At 43.8% G+C, this 25,815-nt stretch overlaps 1 protein-coding gene and 1 long non-coding RNA gene across 8 annotated transcripts in view; one reads left to right on the top strand and one right to left on the bottom strand.

Moving 5' to 3' along the window:
- Positions 1-25,815, top strand: part of LOC147021332 (supervillin-like) — a 241,248-nt gene that overhangs the window by 35,672 nt on the left and 179,761 nt on the right. For 4 of the 7 annotated variants that reach the window (XM_085891184.1, XM_085891180.1, XM_085891186.1 and 1 more), the window contains exon 2: positions 24,802-25,510. The exons of 1 other annotated variant lie outside the window; for it this stretch is intronic. In XM_085891184.1, coding sequence (XP_085747310.1) covers positions 24,846-25,510 — 665 coding nt within the window. In that variant the 5' untranslated portion in view covers positions 24,802-24,845. Of the gene's footprint in view, positions 1-16,506; positions 16,639-24,801; positions 25,511-25,815 lie in introns of those variants that run through there. 2 more of the 7 variants (XM_085891181.1, XM_085891183.1) reach the window with 2 other exon arrangements.
- LOC147021333 (uncharacterized) lies at positions 3,148-16,001 on the bottom strand. Its single transcript, XR_015060753.1, has 3 exons — positions 15,849-16,001; positions 12,696-12,730; positions 3,148-4,256 (listed from the first exon to the last, which is right to left on the bottom strand). It is a non-coding gene; the product is annotated as an uncharacterized LOC147021333 (long non-coding RNA).

The raw sequence follows: 25,815 nt of genomic DNA, 5'->3' as shown, positions 1-25,815 counted from the left end.
GTTATATTCATGTTAATGTGTTATGTACACGTTTATGTGTTATATACTCGTTAATGTATTATGTACACGTTAACGTGTTATGTACACGTTTATGTGTTATGTACACGTTAATGTGTTGTGTACATGTTAATGTGTTGTGTACACGTTAATGTATTGTGCACATGTTAATATGTTATATTCATGTTAATGTGTTGTGTACATGTTAATGTGTTGTGTACATGTTAATGTGTTGTGTACACGTTAATGTATTGTGCACATGTTAATATGTTATATTCATGTTAATGTGTTGTGTACATGTTAATGTGTTGTGTACACGTTAATGTATTGTGCACATGTTAATATGTTATATTCATGTTAATGTGTTGTGTACATGTTAATGTGTTGTGTACACGTTAATGTATTGTGCACATGTTAATATGTTATATTCATGTTAATGTGTTGTGTACATGTTAATGTGTTGTGTACACGTTAATGTATTGTGCACATGTTAATATGTTATATTCATGTTAATGTGTTGTGTACATGTTAATGTGTTATGTACATGTTTATGTGTTGTGTACATGTTAATGTGTTGTGTACATGTTCATGTATTGTGCGCACGTTAATGTGTTATATACACGTTAATGTATTGTGCACACGTTAATGTGTTATATTCATGTTAATGTGTTATGTACACGTTTATGTGTTATATACTCGTTAATGTATTATGTACACGTTAATGTGTTATGTACACGTTTATGTGTTATGTACACGTTAATGTGTTATGTACACATTAAAGTGGTATGTACACGTTAATGTGTTATATACTCGTTAATGTATTATGTACACGTTATTGTGTTATGTACAAGTTAATGAGTTATGTACATGTTAATGTATTATGTACACGTTAATGTGTTATGTACACGTTAATGTATTATGTACACGTTAATGTGTTATGTACACGTTAATGTATTATGTACACGTTAATGTGTTATGTACACGTTAATGTATTATGTACAAGTTAATGAGTTATGTACACGTTAATGTATTATGTACACTTAAATGAGTTATGTACACGTTAATGTGTTATGTACACGTTAATGTATTATGTTCACGTTAATGTGTTATGTACACGTTAATGTATTATGTTCACGTTAATGTGTTATGTACACGTTAATGTATTATGTTCACATTAATGTGTTATGTACACGTTAATGTATTATGTACACGTTAATGTGTTATGTACAAGTTAATGTATCATGTACACGTTAATGTATTATGTACACGTTAATGTGTTATGTACACGTTAATGTATTATGTACACGTTAATGTGTTATGTACACGTTAATATATTATGTACACGTTAATGTGTTATGTACACGTTAATGTATTATGTACACGTTAATGTGTTATGTACACGTTAATGTGTTATGTACACGTTAATGAGGTATGTACACGTTAATGAGTTATATACACATTGAGTTATGTACACGTTAATAAGTTATGTACACGTTAATGAGTTATGTACATGTTAATGAGTTATGTACATGTTAATGAGTTATGTACACGTTAATGTGTTTTGTACATGTTAATGTATTATGCACACTTTAATGAGTTATGTACACGTTAATGAGTTATGTACACGTTAATGAGTTTTGTACATGTTAGTGTATTATGTACACTTTAATGTGTTATGTACACGTTAATGAGTTATGTACACGTTAATGTGTTGTGTACATGTGAATTTGTGTACACATTGTGTCCAGTGGAGAGGGTACAGGACGCTTGGGAAACAGAAAGGGAGTATGATACTTAGGAAGCGGGACACTGGGGAAGCGGAGAGGGAGCGGGACGCTGGGTTGTGTACATGTGAATTGTGTCCACTGTTGTGCATCGTATTCCCGGAGAGGGAGTGGGATACTGGGGAAGCGGAGAGGGAGCGGGAAGCTGAGGAAGTGGGACGCTGAGGAAGTGGAGAGAGAGCAGGACACTGGTGAAGCGGAGAGGGAGCAGGACATTGGGGAAGCGGAGAGGGAGCAGGATACTGAGGAAGCGGAGAGGGAGCGGGATGTTGGGGAAGCGGAGAGGGAGCAGGGCATTGGGGAACTGGAGAAGGAGCATGATACTGAGGAATTGGAGAGGGAGCAGGCTGCTGAAAAGCGGCGAGGGAGCGGGACGCTGAGGAAGTGGAGAGGGAGCGGGATGCTTGGGAAGTGGAGAGGGAGCGGGATGCTTGGGAAGTGGAGCGCTGGGAAAGTGGGACGCGAAGGAAGCGGGACGCTGAGGAAGCAGAATTTTTATGCTGCAGTCCATACTTTTATCACGGTTCATTTAAATTAATTCAGTTTCCCAATTTATTGTAATGACAAGATGGTTTTCAATTAAACAGCACATGCCCTTTGTCCTTGATCTTTCTCACCCAAAATCGAATTGGTTCATGTTTGTATGCCAGTCTATTCTTGTGCCAAGTTCAGTTTAAGTCCTTTCAGTAGTTCACAAGTTATTGTGCCACACACATGGACCGATGGACGGATGGCAAGAAATGCCTCCAGCCTTTGGCTGGTGAGGATAAATCATAAATTTGTGCCATGGTTTGGTCAACAGGAATGGTGTGCAGTGCAGGTGTTTAAAAGTGATGTCTATGTTCATCCTGCTCCACTTCACTTGACTTCGCTTCATTTGACTTGACCCAACCTGACCAACTTATTTATTCCATTGCAGAACAATACATACATATATATATATATATATATATATATATATATATATATATATATATATATATATATATATATATATATATATATATATATCTCTCTCTCTCTCTCTCTCTCTCTCTCTCTCTCTCTCTCTCTCTCTCTCTCTCTCTCTCTCTCTCTCTCTCTCTCTCTCTCTCTCTCTCTCTCTCTCTCTCTCTCTCTCTATCTCTATCTCTATCTCTATCTCTATCTCTATCTCTATCTCTATCTCTATCTCTATCGAGTGCAGCCTGTGGCTGCCGGTTGCATCATTGGTTGGGACACGCTGTGCCACTGATGCAATGTCCCCCTTACCAGTACACTGGTGCTCATTTTGCCGACCTCGGAAGGATGACAGACTGAGTCAATCTCCTGGTGTATTTTAATTCAGCAGCCAATGGGGCTTGAACTCAGGACCTTAGGATCCCAAGCCGCCACCCTAACCACTAAGCCAACAGCAGGCAGAACAGTACATACATGAGCCATTAATCTCAATCGATGAAAGCACAATGCAGGAACTAGAAAGCGAAGCATCCTACAAATACTTCGGAATAGAAGAAGACCCCCAGGTACAACACAAAACAATCCATTACATAATCAGCAAAGAGTTCCTACACAGAATAAGACCAATTCTGAAGTCATCCCTCTCTTCAGGAAACAAAACCAAAGCTATAAACCAACTTGCAGAACAGGTATTCCAATATAGTTGTGCAATTATTAACTGGCCACAATTGGAGATCAACAAACAAGACGCCAAAACAAGGAAACATCTATCTATTCACAAGATGTTCCACAAAAACCAATGCATACCGATGTTGTAATATTTCTGAAAACGAAACAGAAACAAACACAGCCCCAGTGATTGCAAAGAAAAAAAATTACCCCCGTGCGGGAGTGACGGTCATCTCTGCGAGAAATAATACCACAAGTTCTCAATGTTCAGTTATGACCGAAGACTACTGTGCAGTTTGGTTAAAGATGACTCGGCATTTTGGCGCGCGTGCACGAAATTATATTTTGAAAATAAATGCCGACGTTTACATTTCGGGTTTTGAAACTTTTGCACCTTCGGCGGAAAATGTATAAATAGAAAAGGTCAGCTGCTATGCAATGAAACCATTCACTAACTTTTACCATGCCCAGCAGAGAATATATAGCCTCCTGAAGGTAGGGCAGTTTTTGCAAAGTTTGAAGTCACATGACGCGAAAACGAAAGTGAAATTCGAAAATCCGGCCTGACCAAAATGTAGATATTGTCCCATAGATTCATTTGCTTCAATCAAATTCAAGATCGTTTGAGAAATGGCGGAGGAGATAGAATTTGAAGATCGTAATTTTCGCAACTTCAAAGGCCTCTTGACCTTGACCTTGACCTTCGGTGACCTTGAAAGTCATACCATCGTGTACATCTCATCGACCTCTATCAGGATCACTAATTACCAGATCTCCCGCTTCAACTTCATTGTGAACGGACTGACGGACGGTTCGTCACCTCTCCTCTCAACACCAAAATTATTAGGTCATGCTCGAAGAGATGACCTAAAAAGGAAAAATGACAAAAATAAATATCAGCAGATATTCTCTGACAAATGTGAGAATGACAAAAGAGCAGGAAGATTAAAAAAAATCATCAAAGTGTGAAAAATAATAATGGGGGGAAAAAAAGTTAAAAAAAAAATCCTTTGTTAATTGTTTGAGGGGGGAGGTGGTGGATGAAAGTGGTTTTAGGGTGAATAATATACAACACTAACCACACACTATCCCTTGACATGACCCTCTCAAAAACCACACTCGGTACACATGCACACAATCACCCATCCATACCCAATCCACCTAAAATTCATGCCAACATCCCTATACCCCTCTATCTCCATAACATCCAGGTACCTATCTAATTCTAATTTAAACTTATCGACTGTTTCTGCTGTCACTACCTTTCCAGGGAGACCATTCCATGCATTAACTACTCTCTGAATAAAAGTCTCCTGCTTCACTACCATCTTAACTCTCCTCTTCTTTACTCTCAGGCTATGGCCCCTGGTCCAATCACTGTCTATTATGCTGAATAATTATTCTGCATTTATTTTATCTCCACCCTTCATTGTCCTGAACATCTCTATCATATCTCCTCGTAACCGCCTCCTTTCTAGTGTATAAAGCCGTCTCCTTCAGCTGCTCCTTATAGTTGAGTCGAGCCAGGCCCAGAATCACTCCAGTAGCCCAACGCTGAACCCTCTCCATGGCATCTATGTCCTTCCTGAATTGTGGTGACCAAAACTGCACACAATATTCTAAATGTGGCCCTCACTAAATTCCTGTACAATGTTAACACCACATATTTTGATATATCATTGATCCCCCTCCAAATACAACTGATAACGAGACTTGTTTTACCGATAGCTGCCTTGCACTGTGCTGCCTCCTTACCTCCCATATCTATTACCACCCCAAAGATCCTTCTCCTGTGTGACACACTCCAAAATTACCCCTTTCATCCTGTAATCCCTATATTCATTTTTATTACCCATTCCAAGCACCTTATATTTCTTTATGTTGAACTGCATTTCCAAATATTTTGCCCAATCGATGAAAGTATTTAGATTCCCTGAATCTGAGCACCACCCTCTATGATATCTTCCCTCCATCCAAAGCTCCAAACTCTACGTTATCTGCAAATTTGGAAAACCTACTCAAAACCCCACTGTCCAAATCGTTGATAAAAAATTATGAACAACAAGAGTGAGAATTGCTTTGCAATACATGTTCCCCACCGGTCCCAATGAATGTTCCTTTATTTGGGCGGTGTAGCCTATAATGGCGCATTCGGTGCCAAAAATAATAAAAAATAACCCGATGTATATACATGGAGCAAAAACATGCGTACCACTTATGTACATATATAATACATCGTGGGTGCATACCTGGGATCATTCCATTTGCACTGGGCCATGGACTGACACCCAGGCTTCAGGCATGATGCCTGCCAATCTGTGTATGATTTTATGTGGGTGGAATCAGGCCAGATGTCCAGCCAATGGGTGTAAAGCAGTGGGGTGGAGTCAGGACTGCTGAACAATGACCCATGTATAATATGATATTTTCTAAGTCCAAAAGGGCAGACCTCTGTAAAAGAAATTTGATGAAACAGCCGGAAACTCGAACTTGTTCTGTAACATCATAATAAAGCCATGTACCAAGTTTCAGTTGAATAAGTTAAAGGGTGTGAAAAAAAAGGTCAGAAAAACCACAGGTGGGATGGACGGACGGACAGACAGACAGAAAGCAAACCTATGGTCCCCTCCGTTGAAACCAGTAGAGGACTAATAATGGTCCAAGTACTGATCCCCGAGGTACCCCACTACGTCTATCTTCCCAGCGAGACACCCTCCAACTCACAGCCACTCTTTTCTTCCTATCACAAAATCAGTTTTTGGTCGGATGTTTTTTTTTGCTTCCTATCACCAATACAGTTTCCAAGCTAGTTAGCGACCAGACAAGCAACTCCCCAAGCCCTCACCTTAGCTAACAACCACCAATTTGGTACCTTATTAAATGCCTTCTGCAAGTCGAGACTGCATGCCATTCCCCCTTCCACCCAATCAGAAACAACTTGATAGAACTCTAATTAATTTGATGATAGAAACAAGATCTCACTTCAGTCAACCCATGCTGGCTGCCTTTAATTAGTTTGTAATTTTTTCATTAATTCCTGTTCTGTTCCCTCATTAGCATCTCCACCAGCTTCCCCACAACTGAAGTCAAACCAACAGGTGTACATTGTATCGTTCCCCAATTCTTCTCTAGGTCCTTTCTTAAATAATGGTGTTACATTTACCACTCTCCAATCCTCCGGTACCTGTCCTGACTCCAGTGAACTAATGAAAATATCAATTAACATCTCGCTTACCTGCTCAACCACTTCCATCAATACTCTCGGGTGCATATTATCTTCCCCCGGAGCTTTATCTACTCTTAGATTACCTGTTCCTTTACTTCCTCGACTCCAACCTGGATCTTCTGTGAAAGCCCTTCCTCACCTCCTTGATAGATATTATCACCTGTTGTCAATTCTCCTGACCATTCTTGTGTAAATGTTGAAGCAAAATAACTTTAACAAGATGGAGAATTGCTTTGCAAAACACAGCCCCCTACCGATGTGATCTTTTGTAACTCCAAAAAGGCACAACTCTGTGAACAATTGTCGAAACGACCTGAAACTCGAATTTGTTCTGTAACTTATCATAATAAAGCCATGTACCAAGTTTCAGTTGAATATGTGAAAGGTTATGTGAAAAAGTCTGAAAAACCACAGGTGGGACGGACGTATGGACAGAGAGCAAACCAATAGTCCCCTCCGGTGAAACTGGTCGGTGACTAATACGCCCTGCCATCTTGCCTTCCTCACTAACCACTCACCTTGTCAATGGGTCCACACTTGACCCAACCTGTTCTTTACCCCTTATATCCAGAATGCTTTGCTCTTTTATTCTGCATTATTATTTTCTTAACTGTGCTGGCAGGATGGTCAAGAGGTATGCACACTTGCCTATATAACCCATCTAGTCTGGGATCAAATCTCGACCCAGCTATAAACTGTCATCCTGGTGATTCATCAATGCGTGTGCTGTCTCCCGAATGGATGTTAAGTGGGCGTCTTGTCTGCCGGGATGACTTGGTGGATGTTGAGATCCCACAGTGCCTGTTGCCAAGAGTAGATGAGTTATTGCTGACACCTTGGCCAAGTTCCAAATTCCTGCACTAACCATAGTTGAACATCAGGTCCAGCTAGCTGGTTTGTGAAATACTTGGCCAAGCCAACCCTGCAAGAATGTGGTAATAATTGTGGCTGTTAAGGAACAAGAGGAAGCCGAAGTAGAAGAAGAAGGAGACTCAGTTATTTTCTTAAGTAGCCTCTGTTTACTCCTATCCTGGTATGAGTCTGATGCCAATCATGTTATTTTACACCGAATAAATAACTTTTGATTCTCCTTAATCGCACTCCTTATCTCGCTACTCAACCACCGTGGCCTCTTTCGGCCTCTACTTTCACACATCACTGGAAGACTGGATATCTAATATGCACTCCATACATTTGGTCATTGAAGGTTTCTCATTTCTCTGATGCTGATTGTCCTATTGTGAGCTTCTTCCAATCTACAGCATCCAGTTTTCTCCTCCTACCCTCAAGGTTTGCCTTCCTGAAATCTAACAGCCTTACTCTATATCCTGAACTCTAACTCTTAACAGAGTCCTTTCACACACTATGTTTTGGTTACTTGATCCTAAATGCCCATCTACTGCCACCTCTACCACAGCCACTTGGACTATATCAAGGAAATACTCATCTGCTCTGACAATTCCCTTTCCATGTTCCCAATCTATCCCTGGCAAGTTAAAATCCCCCATCATCAATACTCATCCCTTACCACATACCCTTCTGAATTATATTCATGTACTCGTCCTTCCTCCTCTTCCCTCACACCAAGAACCCTATAAAAGCATCCTACCAGTATCTTACTGTTTTTACAATCTCTAATCTCTACAGAATCCTAAACATTTATTCCTTCCTTAATGTCACCCCTTTCTCTTGATGCAATGCTGTCCTTTACCCAGATTGCTACTCCTCCTATTTGCTATTCTTTCCTTCCTATCACACCGATACACCTTATAGCCTTCCAATCTTGTCCTCCAGTTACTCTCCTCATTATACCATGTCACACTTACTGCACCTATATCGTACTCCTCGCTACCTAATTTGGCCTCAAGCGTTTCCATCTTATTATTTAAACTCCTGGCATTGGTATAGAATCTATTTAATTTTTCCCTTCCTGAAATTCTATTTTCTTGCCTGGCCTTACTCATCCCAATTACATCATCCGTTCCTTCCTCAATAGCTTCCTGAACCTCTTCGAAAAACCCCTAAATTACTTCCTCAATTCCCACTGCAAACCTTGCTGCCCCCTTTCTATTTAGCATACAGCCTTCATTCTGGAAACACTCCCTTTGTCCCCTAAATGATTCCCACTACTTCCTAAATGTAAAACCTTCCTCCCTACACCATTCTTTCAACCATAGGTTAACATCTATCACTCTGTCATAAATTATAATACATTTCCTAATCTTGGGAGAATCCCAGAAAACATTACTTTACAAGCCTTTGCTTTCAGTCACTTATCCAATATTCTGTATCTATTTTTCAGCTCCCTCCATCATTTGATCTAAAGGCCCTGTCACACCTTGACGATTTAGCCAGCATATGTCGACGTATGAAAAAATTGTCTAAAACGCTGGCACACGTCAAATACGTTATGGGTAAGTTTTGTATACGTTAAGAGCATGCTGGCATACGTCGTAGTACGCCGAGCTCGTCGGCAAATTTTAACATGCTTGAAATTTTTCGACGTTATGCATACGTCCAACTCGTTATGAATACATCCAAAACTGGAAAAAAAAAAACATCAATAGTTCAGCGTACGCCAGCATTTTACATACATTTGGTACCTTGCCATACGCTGGCTAAAACGTCAAGGTGAGACAGGGCCTTAAGGTGTGCCACAACCAAGGTCTTCCTATTGTGACTCATTCAACATTCTTTCAACATCCATAACTCCTGCTCCTTCAAAAACTACACACAACTCTGTCTAGGATCCTTCCTGCAGAATGAAGAGTTTCATCGCCCGAGCCTTATCCAACTGCTTCTCTCTTGTTATATTCTCACCCCTGCTGGCACCTGCTACACCCTCACCGCAACCTACACTCGCTCCACCCTCACCACTGCTTGTACTCCCTACACCCTCACCACGACCTGCACTCGCTACCCCATTACTACTGCCTGCACTCACTACACCCTCACCGCAACCTACACTCACTCCACCCTCACCACTGCTTACACTCCCTCCACCCTCACCACTACCTGCACTCACTACCCCCTTCACCACTGCCAGCACTCGCTACCCCCTCATCACTGCCTAAATTCACTACCCCTCACCACTGCCAGCACTCGCTACCCCCTCATCACTGCCTGCACTCGCTATTCCCTCACCACTGCCCGCACTCGCTACATCCTCATCACTGCCTACATTCGCTACCCCCTCACCACTGCCAGCACTCACTACCCCCTCATCACTACCTGCACTCGCTACTCCCTCACCACTGCCCGCACTCACTACACCCTCTTCACTGCCTCCACTCACTATCCCCTCACCACTGCTTGCACTCACGACACTCTCACCACTGCCAATACCCACTACCACCACACCATTGCCAATTGCCTCGGTAGACCCTCTCTACAAACGTAACCAACTTTTGTCTTCAAATTATTTACACTCTGATATCTTCTGTTAAGTGACTATCCATTCTTTCAACCTCGCAATAACTATCTTCATGTGCGCTTTTTCATCACACTTGGTACAACACTGACTACCCGCAATTTCCACTATTGCTGATATGGCCCACATCAAGTATCTTTCACACCGTTTGTAATATTCTAATCTCTCCTTGTTTCCCGATTACCTTGCTCCCCGTTACCCTGTTTCTCAACCATATTTCCAACTGAATTCACCGCTCAACTAGGGGCAAGCTAACAATCAAGTAGACCTTAGCCTGACTCTCCCAAGTAAAACGAATACAATTACCTGCCAATCTGTTACAAACATGACTACAACCTTATTGGATACCAATTACAGTGCACAATACCTGACACAAAATCACAATGACAAATACAAAAAACAGCAAAAAAAGCACTTTTTGTGTTCTGTCATACAGAGCTCTGAAACTTCCATGTGAAACCTCAACCGCAGAGACCACTGATCTGTCTGCAATGTGTAAGTGATACATCCATAGACTTAGCATCATCATGAGGGATTCCAATGATTTGTTAGGCCTTGGTTTCCATGGCATAAAGCTGAGAAAGTTGTGAGGCAGGGGAGCCAGCCCAGAGGGGAGAGCAGTACTCCATCAAACTGCGGATGGAGGCCTTGTAGGTGGGTAAGAGTTCAGGTGTGCCGAGGAAGGACTTGAAACGACAGAGGATACTCAGTCGCTGACTGGCTTTGGAGGCCAACCTAGAAGTGTGGTTTGCCCTAGAAATATCATGGCTGATAGTGAAGCATAAAAGTTTAAGTGACTCGACTTCTTCATGAGGATTGTTAAGAAAGGAAATGGGAGGGTTCGCCAGACAGTCCTTTCGGAGAGGCATTGTGAGAGCATGAGATTTGTCGAGATTGAAAGATATATTCCAAGTATTTGACCAGCTCGTGATTCTATCAAGGTCTGCAGAGAAGTAAGGTGCTGCTGCCTGCTGATCTGAAGGATGAGGGTGTTACAGCAGAGGGTGGAGTCATCAGCAAATAGAAAAGGAGGATTTTCCAGAGTCAGAGAGATCATTGATGAAAACCAGAAAAAGCACAGGGCCACGAACACCTCCTTGAGGCACTCCAGCCTTGACAAGGAGAGATTAAAGGATTCTATTGAGTACCATACGTTGGCTACGAGAGCAGAGGAAGTCAGGAAGCCATGTGTGGACTTGGACTTGGCAGAGTTTGGAGAGTAACATATGAGGAAGAGAGAGTTGGGATGAATGATTAATAGTTGGTCCATGTCATCTCAAAGAGAGAATTAAATGGTATTGTCACTGTTGGAAGTATGGTACAACACATAGACAAATAAGAGGTGGGAGCAGAGGGGAAGTTGCAGCCAAAGGTACTCCTGGGGGTTTGGAGGTATAATAGCAGTACATGGATAGTGAGAAATTAAGTTCCTGATGTAAATTGCAACTCCGCCAACAGAACCGGGTTTGGGCCTGTCAAACTGGAGGAGACAATAGCCAGGGAGAGAAAGTAAGGAGTTATGGATGTCCTGTGTGAGGAAGGATTCTGTTAAACAGATGATGTCTGGGTTATCAGTAGCAGCAGCAGCCTTGATTGAGAGATCTGTCAGTTTGGATTGGAGGCCTTGCATGTTCGATGTTAGAGGTCCACATAGTTAGGGACAGGTGCAGAGCCATTTTGGTCGGGTGCAGAAACGTGGAGAGGGTAGGGGTAGAGCTTGGAAAGGGGTGTGGTGGGAAGGGGAAGCCAGGAAGGGGTGGGTTGAGGGGGAAGCTGAAATTATGTGGAGAGAGGGTGAATATGGGAAGGTTGTGAGGGAGAAGATGGAAGAGGGTGGGGGAGATGGGAGATGGTGGTGTGAGAAGGAAGCTTTGAGGGCGTGTGGTGAGGGGGATTCTGAAAGGTGAGACATGAAGTGGAGGGGGGCGTAGAAGAGGGGGACACAGAGAAGGGGTGGGGTTGGGAAGACTCGAGAATGTAGAAGATGACTTGGGGTACGGTACTGACATTGAGGGGTTTGGCACTCTTAATGGATGTGAAAAGGAATTCATAGTTATATACAGACAACATCTGCAAACTGGACTTCTCAAGTTTCCCACTTTGGAGATACGGAGACAAATATCATGGGAGGGGTGGAATGAATGGTTGTTGAAGGCACAGAGGAAAGTGGTGCTGCAGGTCCAAGAGTAGGGTTGATGGATCAAGCTTTTTGGAGAGAGACAGATTTTGGAAGTACGCCTTATGAAGAAGAAGATGAAGGAGAATAGGAATATATCATGGTGAAGAAGAAGAACAAGTGGGGCTTTCTTCATGGCAAATGCAAGCAGCAACACAGGGAAGAAAATATAATTGGTGCAAGAGTGCACGAGGCAAACCACCAGGCTCAGATCGTGGACAAAAAATGGTACATGGGCTGTACAACGTATATATGCAAAGTATGGGGCTGCCACACGCACGTGATCGGCGCATGAAATATGCACATCTCTTCCTGGAAATGCTCTCGTCGTGTGCATATATAAGCTGACTGAGGCACGAGTCCGGTATCAAGAGCCCGCATGGCTGCTCGAGGAGACCTTAGTCAAAACGAGGTATAACTGTTGGTGTGTGTTTGGCAGGTGCTTCAGTGACAAAGGGTGCGGAAATTGCTCACATGTCTTGAGGATCAGTCTCGAAAGTGATGTCGGCCTGGGAAAAAGAAGGAAAGACGCTATCATTGAAGGGCAACAGCAGGCAGAAGCGCATCCTGTACTCAACACACGTGATGCATGGGCATTACGGCAGTCTGGACTGTGAGGCAAAATAGGAAAGCAATTGTGGACAAACTGTGTGCGAAGTTCTACGTGAGTCATGAACATCCTTCATCAAATCAAATCATCAAAAACGGTCACAAGGGAACTTCACAGGGCAGGATACCATACCTGGATTGTTATGCACAAACCTCTCATAACACCTGGCAACGCCCGTTTGTGGGTCCAGTGGTGCAAGAATAGGCAATGGACTGCCGAGCAGGAGAGGAATGTGATATAGTCTGATGAGTCATCCTTCACCATGTTCTTGACGAATGGAAGCGTGTATATGTGGCAACTAAGCTTGGTGTTGGCTTTGTGATTAGGGTGACAGGCTTGGGATCTTAGGTTTTGAGTTCAAGCTCCGTCAGCCACTGAATTAACACGAGGTGGGGTTGATTCTGCCTGTCATCCTTCCGAGGTCGGCAAAATGAGTACCATTGAGATGGTAAAAGGGGCATTGCATCAGTGGTACCCCCATACTCGATAGCAGTGGCGATGCAACGTTGATCATAGCCAGTTGAAAGCATGAAATCATGCAACCACAATAAGTGGAAGTATAAAAATAACATAAAATAAAAAAATGTTTGGCAACAGCACAGGAAGCTCGACAGCCTTGAATGCCTGGTTCAAACAGTAAAACGTTCTGGCAGTTCCGTAATGGTGTGGGGCACATTTTCCTGGCATGGCCTGGTTCCACTCATTCCATTACAAGGCAGGGTTGATGCAGCGTGCTACGTTACTAACTATCCTGAGCGATTATCTGCATCCCGTGATGCAGCATTTCTTCCCTGCTGTGAGGGATGTCTTTCAGGACAACAATGCTCCAGTCCACAGGGCACGTGTTGTCACCGGGTGGTTTGAGGATCACAAAGACGAAATTATCCATCTTCTATGGCCCTCCAAGTCGCTGGATCTCAATCCCACAGAGCTTTTGTGGGACTGTCCAGAGAGGTGCCTAACGCAGCGGTTTCTGCCTCCACCAAACCACCGTGAATCGGAGGACTTCCTTGTGGAAGAATGGTGCCACATTCCTGCGGAACAGTCCCAGACCCCAGTTGACTCATTGCCTCGTCATATCCATGCCGACCAGGATGCACGCGGTGACCCAACACACTACTGACATTCCGTTGGGGTTTCTATGTTTTTGTCCACTACTTGGAGTTCAACTATTGTGAAATCATGCTACGCAGCCACGTATATAATATATTAATATTCCACTCACTATCTAAGTTATTAAATGCTCATTTAAACTTTTCATAAAATGAATTAAATCAATTGCAAGGAAAACTGCTTCGTTTTCTGAATTGAGTATTGATATTGTTTTTTTCACATAACAAAAACAGACAATAGATATGCTACCACTCCCCCAAATTGGCCAGACATACCAACCTCAACAACCTGAGAACCATTGATCCCGCATAAAATCCTGATCAAGCCGTGGCAGACACTGGCTACTCTTATTCCATCTCGATACACATGAGTACCTCCTGCTTGTCGAGGTTTACTCCAGATTCCCGATTGTTCGAAGACTTCCAACAGGTGCCACCAGCATGGACGTAATTGGTATCCTGCGGCTGGTGTTCTCAGCTACCTGGAATCAGCCACTGAACTCCTGAATCAGAGGACACTGAAATATCACTTACCTACCAAAATGGCTAACCTGGCACCAAATCACGACACAACCAGAGAGGCCCTTGAATGTCGTTACACATCCCAGAAATAATATTTTGACTACCGTGCTTGCTCTGAACTAAATTCGGACTGCTTCAGCCTGGAGGACAACTTTGGATTCTCAGGTAGGCTGGACAGTCCCACACTTGGAAACCAGCAATCGCATCTGCCACATGCTTGCAGCCCAGGTCTTATGAAGTCACCATGGAAACAGGAAACATCTTGAAGCGGAATCGCCGCCACATCTAACCTGCTTCACAGACCCAAACAAGATAGCCTGAGCCACAGACGCTTCAGAAAAACCGACATTGACCACAACACTGCTGAGGGACAGCAAGGTACTGACCAAGACCCACCAACATGTACACCCACAGCCTCCTCCAGCACCTTCTCCGCCAATAGCACCACAAATTCAGTCTGGTCGCATGGTCAGGCGCCTCGTCAGGTTGGGCATTTGATGCCGAGTGGTCTAGTCAACCTGTGGGGGGATCCATGTCTTGAGCTGCAGGTCTATGTGTTTTCTTCATTTCCGCTTGGTGTATTGTATCTGCCATGGTTTTCTTCCGAGAAAGGGGGGGGGGTGTCGACGTGAGCAGGGCATGTCAGAATCTGCTATTATGGTAGTTACACAGATATCCACAATGTTGATCTAGGCCATGTTCTATGGTGAATGACAAAGCCATCATTCTCCCATACCACGACCAAATGATGCGTCGTCACAATGAGTGGCAGAAAGGAAAGGATTGTGAGATTAGAAGAGAGCGAGGGTGTACGTATGGGGGAAATTTTGATGTGACGATGGGCAGCACTTTTTCAGGATCGGAAGGAGTGGCATGAGGTAGGTAACAGGGACAGCTAGGTAGTTCCACGTATGAGAGAATGGAGGGATGGAGTCATGGAGGTGAGCATTCAGTTTAGAATTGTGGAAGGTAACCAGGTTTACTACACACACACACGGAAAGCACAATAATGGAGGATTTTCTTCAGTGGTGAAGTCGAGGCTCATGGAGGACCAAAATCCTCGCTTGATATGGAGGTGGCAGCATGGTTGAGCTTGTTTGAGAGCACCATAAACAGGAATAGAAAACGTGCTCTCCTTTGTTTTAGGGTTACCTCCTTTTGGGAATGTTCTGCACAAAGCATCGATGACAGAGCTACCTTTCAGCACTAGTTTATAGGGAGGGTGCTGCACCATGAAGTCCTCCAAAGGGAATGTTCAACTCGCCGTCTTCCTCGTTTTATCGACATTTGTTTATATAAGGAAAAGATATAATGTATCGAATAACAAACATAGGCCTACCCCCTCCTGTTTTAATCATCCCCCATTTTTTCCCCCCTCTTACCCTTCTTTCCCTTCTTTCTCTTCCTCCTCGTCCTCATCCACGTGCACAGTTTAAGTGTTAAGACTGATTGACTGCTCAGGTTACCGGGTGAGGCGTGGCGGCCCAAAGCCAGTGAGGTTGTGTCGGCTCTATGCAGAGAGTGTGGCAAGGATCGATCCGTTTGGTAGGTGGTGGTGGTGGTGGTGGTGGTGGTGGTGGTGGTGGTGGTGGTGGTGGAGCCTGTCCAGGTGTTGATTGTATTAGAGTAATTAGACGGTCGTGTTCCTCCGGGTTGTTGCTTGTCGGAGGGAACTTGGACTTTGAACATCCGAAGGTGACGAAAGTTTAAACGTTCTCGGCTCGAATTACATTGAATATTTTAAACTCGGCACGGATCGAATGCGACCCCTTCCACACGGGATGGAACGGCTGTTGTTGTTTTGTTTTCTTTTTTTTTTGAAGAGATCGTTCGTTTTTCCAACATTTCTGTTTTTTTTTAATTTTTTTTTTTTTTTTTTTTTTTTTTTTTTTTACACAAGACAAGTGATTCGGACGACATTGTGAGGGTGAAAAAGGAGAGGTGAATGATGGTTACTGTACAAGGAACTCGTTTTACAAACTAGTTTGGCTTCTTGTGAAGTACGTACGTGTGTCGGTCGGTGATCGTGCGCCAGTCAGTCAGTCGGCGGTCATTGATTGTGGTTACGTGGTGTTGACGTACATCTGTTTAAATGACGTGTGAGAGATTTTAATACCTCGCACCACACTCGGTGGTGTAATCGTTCGAGCGGGATCTCCGAGTCTGTGTGAGGTCAGTGCCGTTCGAACCCCGGTCGGGTCGAGAGTATTAAAAATGGTCCGTGCTGCTTCCTCGCTTGACTCGACACTCGGCGTTTAAAAGGACGGAGCATGGACAAACAACCATAGGTTGGCAATAATGACCTTGATCGGCTCGAATGGTCTCCACCTGCTTTGAAATTCCTTGTGAGGGAACAAATCTTATAAAGGATAATATTGGAAATATGTTCAGATCGAAAATTATGAAGGGTTCTATTTTATTTTATTTATTTTATACTTATTATATATATATATATATATATATATATATATATATATATATATATATATTTATTTTTATTATTTATTTATTTATTCATCCATCCATTCTGTCATTGTCATTACATCTGTCACCTGTTACGTTTCCACACCTGTTTGTTAATTGCCGGAATCCTTCGGATTTCGGCAATTATTTTGGTCGGTTGTGTGTGTCATTCTGTTCGTGTGTTTGTTTACCCTGTGGCAGCCACACCGTTTCAGCCATGAAGACCAAACTGGGTACAGACGTCGGCCATGGTCCAACTAAGACACTTGTCGTTTTTGGTGAATCTAGGTCAAAGGTCAAGGTCACCAAAAAACCGAAATTCTTATTTTTCACAATAATGTCCACTAAAATGGTCATATCGACTTCAAACCAAATCCAAAATGTGCATCTTCCAATTCTGCATCCAACCATATGTCTCATTGGGGGTGTCACACCAACACCCTTCTTAGCGGTTGCGGGTCGAATGTCAGGGGGGGTCGGGTCAAAACTTTCAAATTGCGATTAAAAACGCCATTTCAAGTCCGATTGACTTCCAAGTTATGATCATGATTCATGACCAAACTAAGTGCTATAACTCATGAAACAGTGGCACTATAGACTTGTAAGAACCAAATTGATTTCCAGGTTTTTGTTTTTTCAGAGATCATGGAGATGTGACAAAGTTATTCCGGCAATTCCTTGCTCAACGAGCAATTTTATTTGTTTGTTTGTGTCTGTTTGTGAGCAGAATATCTCAAAAAGTTGTAGATGGATTCGGCTGAAGCTTTGTGGAAAGTTTGGGTGTGTCACAAGGAAAAATTGAAGATAATTTTGGTGAAGATCCGAATCTGAAACGACATCCCAGAATTTCTGCACTTTTGAGAGATGGGGCTAAAACCGTTATTTAGCACGATATCTGGAAAAAAGTTATGGACGTATTTGCATGAAACTTGGTGGATAGGCTGGGTGTGTGACGAGGACGAATTGGTTCGATTTGGGCGAACATTCGGATCCGGATACTATAATTATTTTTATTTTATTTTAAGTGATTCTTCACGATTGAGAGATGGGGCTCATACCGATTTTATATAGCGCAATATCTCAAAACATTGTGGATGAATTAGTTACGTGACGAGAACAACCCGATTAAGATTTTTGTTCAAGTCTGGATGCAGATCCGACTTATCGGTAGGATAGAAAATGTGAATTGTTCAACCTGGTGGAGGTGTGCGCTCTACCGAGTACTGTTCAACACGACATGGCCAAAAGTATGCGGACACCTCCTCGTCCAACATCTCATTCTAAAATCATGGGCATTAATATGCAGTTTGTCCCCCCTTTCTGCTATAACAGCCTCCACTCTTCTGGGAAGGCTTTCCATGAGATGTTGGAACATTGCTGCAGGGATTTGCTTCCATTCAGCCACGAGCATTCGTGAGGTCATGCACTCATGTTGGGCTATTCGATCTGGCTCGCAGTCGGCATTCCAATTCATCCCAATGGGGTTGAGGTCAGGGCTCTGTGCAGGTCAGTCAAGTTCTTCCACACCGATCTCGACAAACCATTTCTGTGTGGACTTCACTTTGTGCAAGGGAGCGTTGTCATGCTGAAACAGGAAAGGCCCTTCCCCAAACTATTGCCATAAATCTGGAAGCACAGAATCATCTAGAATATTGTTGCGGCTCTACGAAACCGCATGCCTCTTGGGCAATGGCACCCAACATCCAGTGATCCTCAGGCAGTCATTTCGTTTGTCTTTGTGCAGTTAGACCTTCCCCTCATGTCTCGTGGGTTAACGAGACGAAGTGCTTTGTGTGGGTCTTATAGCTAAGTCTATAAACTATATCTCTCTTCAATTCTGATTTATATTCCAACCTTTTCCTTTTTGCCATGGTAAAAGTCAAGCAAGCAAGCAAACACACCATGCAAAATGTGATGAGTAATAAGCACACGACAGTGCCTCTCGTGGCTTGGAACCAACAAACTTCCTCCACTATAAACACGACACACTGTACAGCACACGCATGGCGCGCCATTATTTCATTCAAATCTGCGCGCCAATTTCCAACGGCATCTCACCTTGCTCACCCCTCACTCACCAAAAACTCACTACTTTGACCACCAACACCTCCTGCACATGGAAAAAATATTCTCGCAACTCCTCGTTCCTCTGTATCGGTACAATTCGCCACTAAGCACCTCCCGCAGGCTGTACTCTAACCGCATGATGCGGGGATGAGCAACAGATGTTAATAGCACCAACCGCATCTCACCGGGATAGTCCCGGGTGAGCATGCAGGATTGATATGACCCTCGTCCAGTCGCCAGAACACTGCAAGACAGGTGGCGAGGAGGGGTCGCAGGAAGAGGGATCCAGGAGTTTGGTACGGGGCCCGGGTGTGCATTTTGGCTCGTGAGAGGTGGGGGAGGGCCGTGGGGGGGGTGCATTGCTATTCGGCATTCAGACTGTGCTCAGAGCACATTCCAGGCCAGGTTGCCGGCTTATACATTATGCTGAGTCAGGAGCTCCGGATGTGCGAATGAGACCGCTTCCGGCCCCAGGAGCCTGGCAGGGTGTGGCTAGGGCTGCTGTGACCCAATGGAGAAGCAGGATTCGGGTCACAGCATGTCGCTTCGGGTCGTCACCCCCACCCTTCACCCGGGGCTCATAAATGGAGTTCAATCTCTTCGCCTCTCTCGTTCGCCTCTCTCGTTCGCCTCTCTCGTTCGCCTCTCTCGTTCGCCTCTCTCGTTCGCCTCTCTCGTTCGCCTCTCTCGTTCGCCTCTCTCGTTCGCCTCTCTCGTTCGCCTCTCTCGTTCGCCTCTCTCGTTCGCCTCTCTCGTTCGCCTCTCTCCTTCGCCTCTCTTCTTCGCCTCTCTTCTTCGCCACCTTCTTCTCTGTTTGTCTTGGCTCTGTGTTGGGTGCTCCTCGTTGCCTCTGCTCTTCGTTGGCTCTTCACTCGTGGTTGGTGTGCGACTGAGACTTACTTATTCCAGAGGACCAGTGCTGAGCGCACGTTGCCACGAGCCCCGACAAAGTGACAAAGCCGGAGATAACGCGCCAACTCTCGAGGTGGAAATGCTCAAGCAGAGCGTCCCACGGAGGTACACGCTATGCTAGCGGACCTATGCACGACTAGGTTTGGGATCTTTCGTCTCTCTCTCTCTCTCTCTCTCTCTCTCTATCTCTCTATCTCTCTATCTCTCTATCTCTCTATCTCTCTATCTCTCTATCTCTCTATCTCTCTATCTCTCTATCTCTCTATCTCTCTATCTCTCTATCTCTCTATCTCTCTATCTCTCTATCTCTCTATCTCTCTATCTCTCTATCTCTCTATCTCTCTATCTCTCTATCTCTCTATCTCTCTATCTCTCTATCTCTCTATCTCTCTATCTCTCTATCTCTCTATCTCTCTCTATCTTGTCCCGTTTGGACGAACAAAAGAGCATCCTGACTCACAATCCCATTTTCCTCTAGCATGACACCGCACCCCCCATATTGCACAACACCACACCCCCCATATTGCACAACACCACACCTCCCACTCCCACACATTAGACACCAGTATTTCTCACCTCCCCATAAACGTACTGGGTTGCGTTGGTCGGCCGACCACGCCAGATATTGCAAGGCCGTTTAGCCTCATCTGCTCTCTCTCTCCTTCGGGCTATCTAATCGTGTGTGTGTGTGTGTGTGTGATTGTGCCTGTCGTAGTATAAGTTAAGATTGTAGAAGTTCTAACGGGATAAGTCTGCTCTGTGTCTGCTTTGCTTTGTAAATTGCTTGCTTTTTGTCGCACCCCACAAATTCCTTGCTATCCCTGCTGTAAATACCAATAAACCCGATTTACTGTGCCACATACCTTTCTTCACTTGATTGTAAATAAATGCTTGTGTTGAAATGTTCCCAGCTCATTTTTGTCTTCTCCTTCATTGGTCCAGCATGGTTCGTATTGTAGCTTAGCCGGGACGTTATCCCCCAACGATCTGTTTTTCTAGCGGGTATGTCCTTTGGTAGTTATGCTCCGCTGCAGCTGATCCGGTAAGGTGATCCGGTTTGAACAAGGCATACCGAGGGCGTGCTCCCCACTAATTTGATCATGTGACTATAAGGTAAATGGTGTTTATTAGATGGAGGACCCTAAGTCGAGTGGTCGAGTTATTGGCGTTCATGGTCGATCAGCGACCCGCCGCATCATGAAGTTTTATTAATGTGCGACGGCCTGCGATTCCAGAGAGTCTGGTGGGAACCTGAGGTAGCTTGCCTCCTTGTGCTCTTTTCGCCCCCGACCCCTGGGTCCGCAACAATATCATTGTCAACAATATCATGTAGCGTTAAGATTTCCCTACACTGGAACGAAGGGGCCTCGCCCAACCCATGAAAAACAGCCCAGGACCATTATTCCTCCGCCACCAAACTTTACAGTTGGCACTCTGCATTCGGGCAGGTAGCATTCTCCTGGCATCCGCCAAACCAAGTTTCATTTGTCAGACTTCCAGATAGTGAAGCGTGATTCATCACTCCAGAGAACATGCTTCCACTGCCCCTGAGTCCAGTGGCGGTCAGCTGTACACCACTCCAGCCGACACTTGGTATTGCGCATGATGATCTTAGGCTTGTGTGCGGCTGCTCGGCCATGGAAACCCATTTCATGAAGCTCTCGACGAACAGTGCTTGTGCTGACGTTGCTTCGAGAGGCAGTTTGGAACTCGGTAGTGAGTGTTGCAACCGATGACAGACGATATTTCTGCGCTACGTGCTTCAGCACTTGGCGGTCCCATTCTGTGAGCTTGTGTGGTCTACCACTTCGCGGCTGAGCTGTTGTTGCTCCTAGACTTTTCCACTTCACAATAACAGCACCTTCAGTTGACCAGGGCAGCTCTAGCAGGGCAGAAATTTGATGAACTGACTTGTTGGAAAGGTGGCATCATAATACGACGGTGCCATGTTGAAAGTCACTGAGCTCTTGTGTGCTTGATTTTGTTTTTCTTATATACCTGTCAGCAATGGGTATGGCTGAAATGGCTGAATCCACTAATTAGAAGGGGTGCCCACATACTTTTGGCCATTTTGTGTAGTTACTAGTGATGTAATTTTCTGATTCAATCTTGTGCCAGCAGTCTTTGCCTTGTAATTGAAATATTTCCTTGGAAGTCAAATGTTCAGAACAATCTGTAGCATTCTTTCTCTCCAACTCTCCTCTTATCAATGTCCTTATATCCAACTCCCTTTGTACAAATCCAGCTGTTCTGCTCACCTGTGTTTGTGTGTGTGTGGTTTGTATGATCTTTTGCCCAAGTCCAAAAAATATTGGTGAAGATTGAAATTGAAAAATGATTCGAAATGTCATACCAGTTTACCCAAGGCATCAGTTTTTAATCTGGGAATTGATTACTTTAGTTTTTCTATATTTTCTTCAGACAATGGATATGAATTGTACACAATGGAGAACCCTCCACAATAATTGGAATCTGAATCTGGAATACCACAATATTGGCGATATTGTACGTTCAAATGGGAAAGCTAAACTAGCCAGTTGTGTTGCATGAACTGTGTTCTATCTCTGGGATGTGGAATCAGAAATGAAGAGCTATAAACACCTTGAAATGCTGCCATCTGCTGGTGCTGGTTGTATCCCGACTGTGTACCATTGCTTTAGTTTGTATACATGTGACTTTCTTTTGAAATATCTTCACAGGTTCATCAAGATTTGTCAGATTTTAAAATTATGTACAGCCAAGATTTCTATTTTAAATATATTTTGGTACAATAGTTTGTTTATGACGATAGAGCAAAAGTTCCCAGGATAAAATATATACTATAGCTCTTTATAACCACTGACTCGCTCACTGACAGATATTGAAGATCAGTGCCTTCCGGGTGACGTAGAAAGCTGAAATTTTGCACGCTGATGGACATCGAAGCCGATACACTGGACAAATTCACACAATTGTTGTACAACATCCATAAATGAAAAAATAATTAAATGAAAAAACATGCAGGTGATTGACCCGAGTCAATGGGGAAGCACAGTTCGTATGCTTACACAATGTGTAAGCACACCTTGCTAGTGTGAGGTATATACACATGTACAGCATATAATATATGTCAAAAGATTTGGAGCGTGACGAACACTCACCCGATCTCCATTGGACATGGTCATACACCAAAGTGTCACCTCCAACTCAGAGGCCTCAGCCTGGTGACTCTGTCAAACAAAGATTACATGGTCAACATCAGTTAAACATCAAACGGAGCCACCTATCTGTTGACCATGTAATCTTTGTCTATCTGACAGTCGCCAGGCCGAAGCCTCTGGGTTGGAAGTGACGCTTTGGTGTCCGACCATATCCAATTGGGATCAGGGGAGTGCTCGTCGCACTCCACATGTTTTTATTTACCCGCTGATCACATCACGTGCCTTCTGGTTGAATGGTTTGTATGAGCGGGAGCAATCGTCTGGGTGACAGACGGACGGTTGTTCTTTGCGGATTATGCGGTTTTACCGTGTGAGACATAATCGGTGGCGTTGCTCACCATAACAGTCTGTGTGTGTGTGTGTGTGTGTGTGTGTGTGTGTGTGTGTGTGTGTGTGTGTGTGTGTGTGTGTGTGTGTGTGTGTGTGTGTGTGTGTGTGTGTGTGTGTGTGTGTGTGTGTGTGTGTGTGTGTGTGTGTGTGTGTGTGTGTGTGTGTGTCTCGATCTAACTGGGTTGGGTTGTTACTGAAATACTCCCTCAAACTTTTGTGAAATCTTACCTAACTCTGGGCTGCACCTACCTCTAACATGTGTATGTCCAAAGGGTATTTTTTTTTCTATTCTTTTATAATTAAAAAAAAAAAATAATTTCAATTTAAAGCTTCAACTTCAATTGCTTATAAAAATGTAGCATCACGAATATTGCATATAAATTTGCAAAATAAATGTTTGAATTCTGCTTGGTGTAGATCATGACGACACGGCAACTCACGTACTTATCCATGGTTAAAACGAGCCTGTCTCGAGAGCGATGTGTGGTGAGGTGTTTCAAATTGCACAGCAGGAGTTCTTTTTAATAACATGGCAGTTACATCGTGGTGGGGTTTCTGAACTTCGTTGTGTTAAGGTTTTTTATCCCGCTCCCCGGAGGAAGGGAGCGGGATATTGTAATCGTCCGGTTTGTTTGTCTGTTTGTTTGTTTGTCTGTCTGTCTGTTAGCAACTTTACGGCAAAACGGCTTTAGCAAACACTATCAAATTTAATCCACAGGTGGGCAATGAACCTTGGACGACCCCATCAACTTTTGGGTCCAATTGGATCAAAGGTCAAGGTCAGGTCACGAAAAGGTCAAAATCGTTTTTCGCTCATAACTTTGTCAAAAATGATCTGATTTACTTCAAACTAAGCTTATAGTGAACCTTAGTCTATTTGTGACTTAAAATCCTAACAATCCTATCGTGAAAAATGCATATTTGTGAAGATCGGTAGGGTCCGAAGTTTTACGGTCATAACTTCGTCAAAAATGGTTTAATTGACTTCAAACTAAGACTAAAATATTCCTTATTTTATTCCTTATAATCAACATTCAGGTAAAGGATGTATCAAATTTAAATTTGATCCCCAAAATAACTTTATGCCTTAAATGGGCGGGATTTGTTGTGCCTCGCACCACTTTTTTTCTTTTTTGTTTTAAAATAACGTTGCTGTGTTTGTCCCACTGTTGTGACATGTGGTGTAGCAAGCATAGCGAGCTGATCCATGCTAGTATTTAATACACCTATTGTAGGCATACCGACTTGTCTCGCAAACACCGTCATTTAGAAGATTTTTGCAGTAATGTGGATTATGATGATTGCTTGGGTGATGCTGCGATTCTCATTGGGTGATAACCTCACACTTGCGATCCTCACGTAGCAAGTGTGGGGATGTTTTGTTTTTCTTGACTTTCAGCTTCTACTATGACCAGTACAAGTTCAGAAGCAAAACAGGGGTACCAGGCCCGTGACTTAACATCACAGGCCAACAACACTCCAGCAAATGGCATGTCGGAAGGGGTTTCACGCGAAGAACGGATTGCTCGCTACAAGGCTGAGCGACGTCGCCAACTCGCGGAATTGTACGGTACATCCCTGAGTATCCAGCACAACATTCGACCAGTAGAAAGTGAGGATGGTAATGGATTGCAAGCCAATAATTCTGGAGGACCTGATGCAAAGGCAAGTTTGAAAATGTCGTGCAACTACCAAAGTTGTGGAGCTGTAATGAATGAAGGTGTTCAGTGTTGTGATAATGGAAAAATGGGTGACAAGTTATTGCAAGAGACTGACAACTCTGCAAGGTCTGCTAAAGATTGGGTGCAAGGAAGTGTGACTTGGAGCCACCCGAGGACGCAGCTTCCGTGCACACAGTTGGCCACGCATAGAATTGTTCGCAGTCTGTCATGCAAACTGGAAGATACCAATCCAAACTCTGTATTCTCAACAGCAGTTGATAATCGGCACCACTCCACTGTATTTGCTGGGCCTTCTATTGCAGAACCCACTCACTGCATCTCTGCCTGGCAGGGGCAGGTGCAAAATCCTTGCCCACACGAAACTCATTCTTTCAACGTTGCACCAGAAAGGTGAGTATCTAATCTATAGGCATCTTAGAATCCCACCCCCTCCACACCATCTTCATCCTTTCATGACCATACCACATTCTGTTTTTAGCTCACCTGGACTTTAGTCCGGTGAGCTTATTCGATCGAGCAGTGTCTTTCGGTGAGTGAGTGAGTGAGTCTGTAAATACTTCAGTCATTATCACTTGAACCAAACACACGATTTTGATGAAACTTGGCCGCAAGCTTCATATCTAATGCCTAACGAAGGTGTATTGACTGCATCAAAATCTGCACTCATCAAGGGGGTTTACGGGCAGAGTCAGATT

The sequence above is a fragment of the Eptatretus burgeri genome, chromosome 8 (assembly GCF_056783735.1).
Source record: "Eptatretus burgeri isolate ZD-2024b chromosome 8, Ebu_testis_v1, whole genome shotgun sequence".
In the NCBI taxonomy this organism is placed as follows: Eukaryota; Metazoa; Chordata; class Myxini; order Myxiniformes; family Myxinidae; genus Eptatretus; species Eptatretus burgeri.
This window is presented reverse-complemented; position numbering and strand designations above follow the sequence as displayed.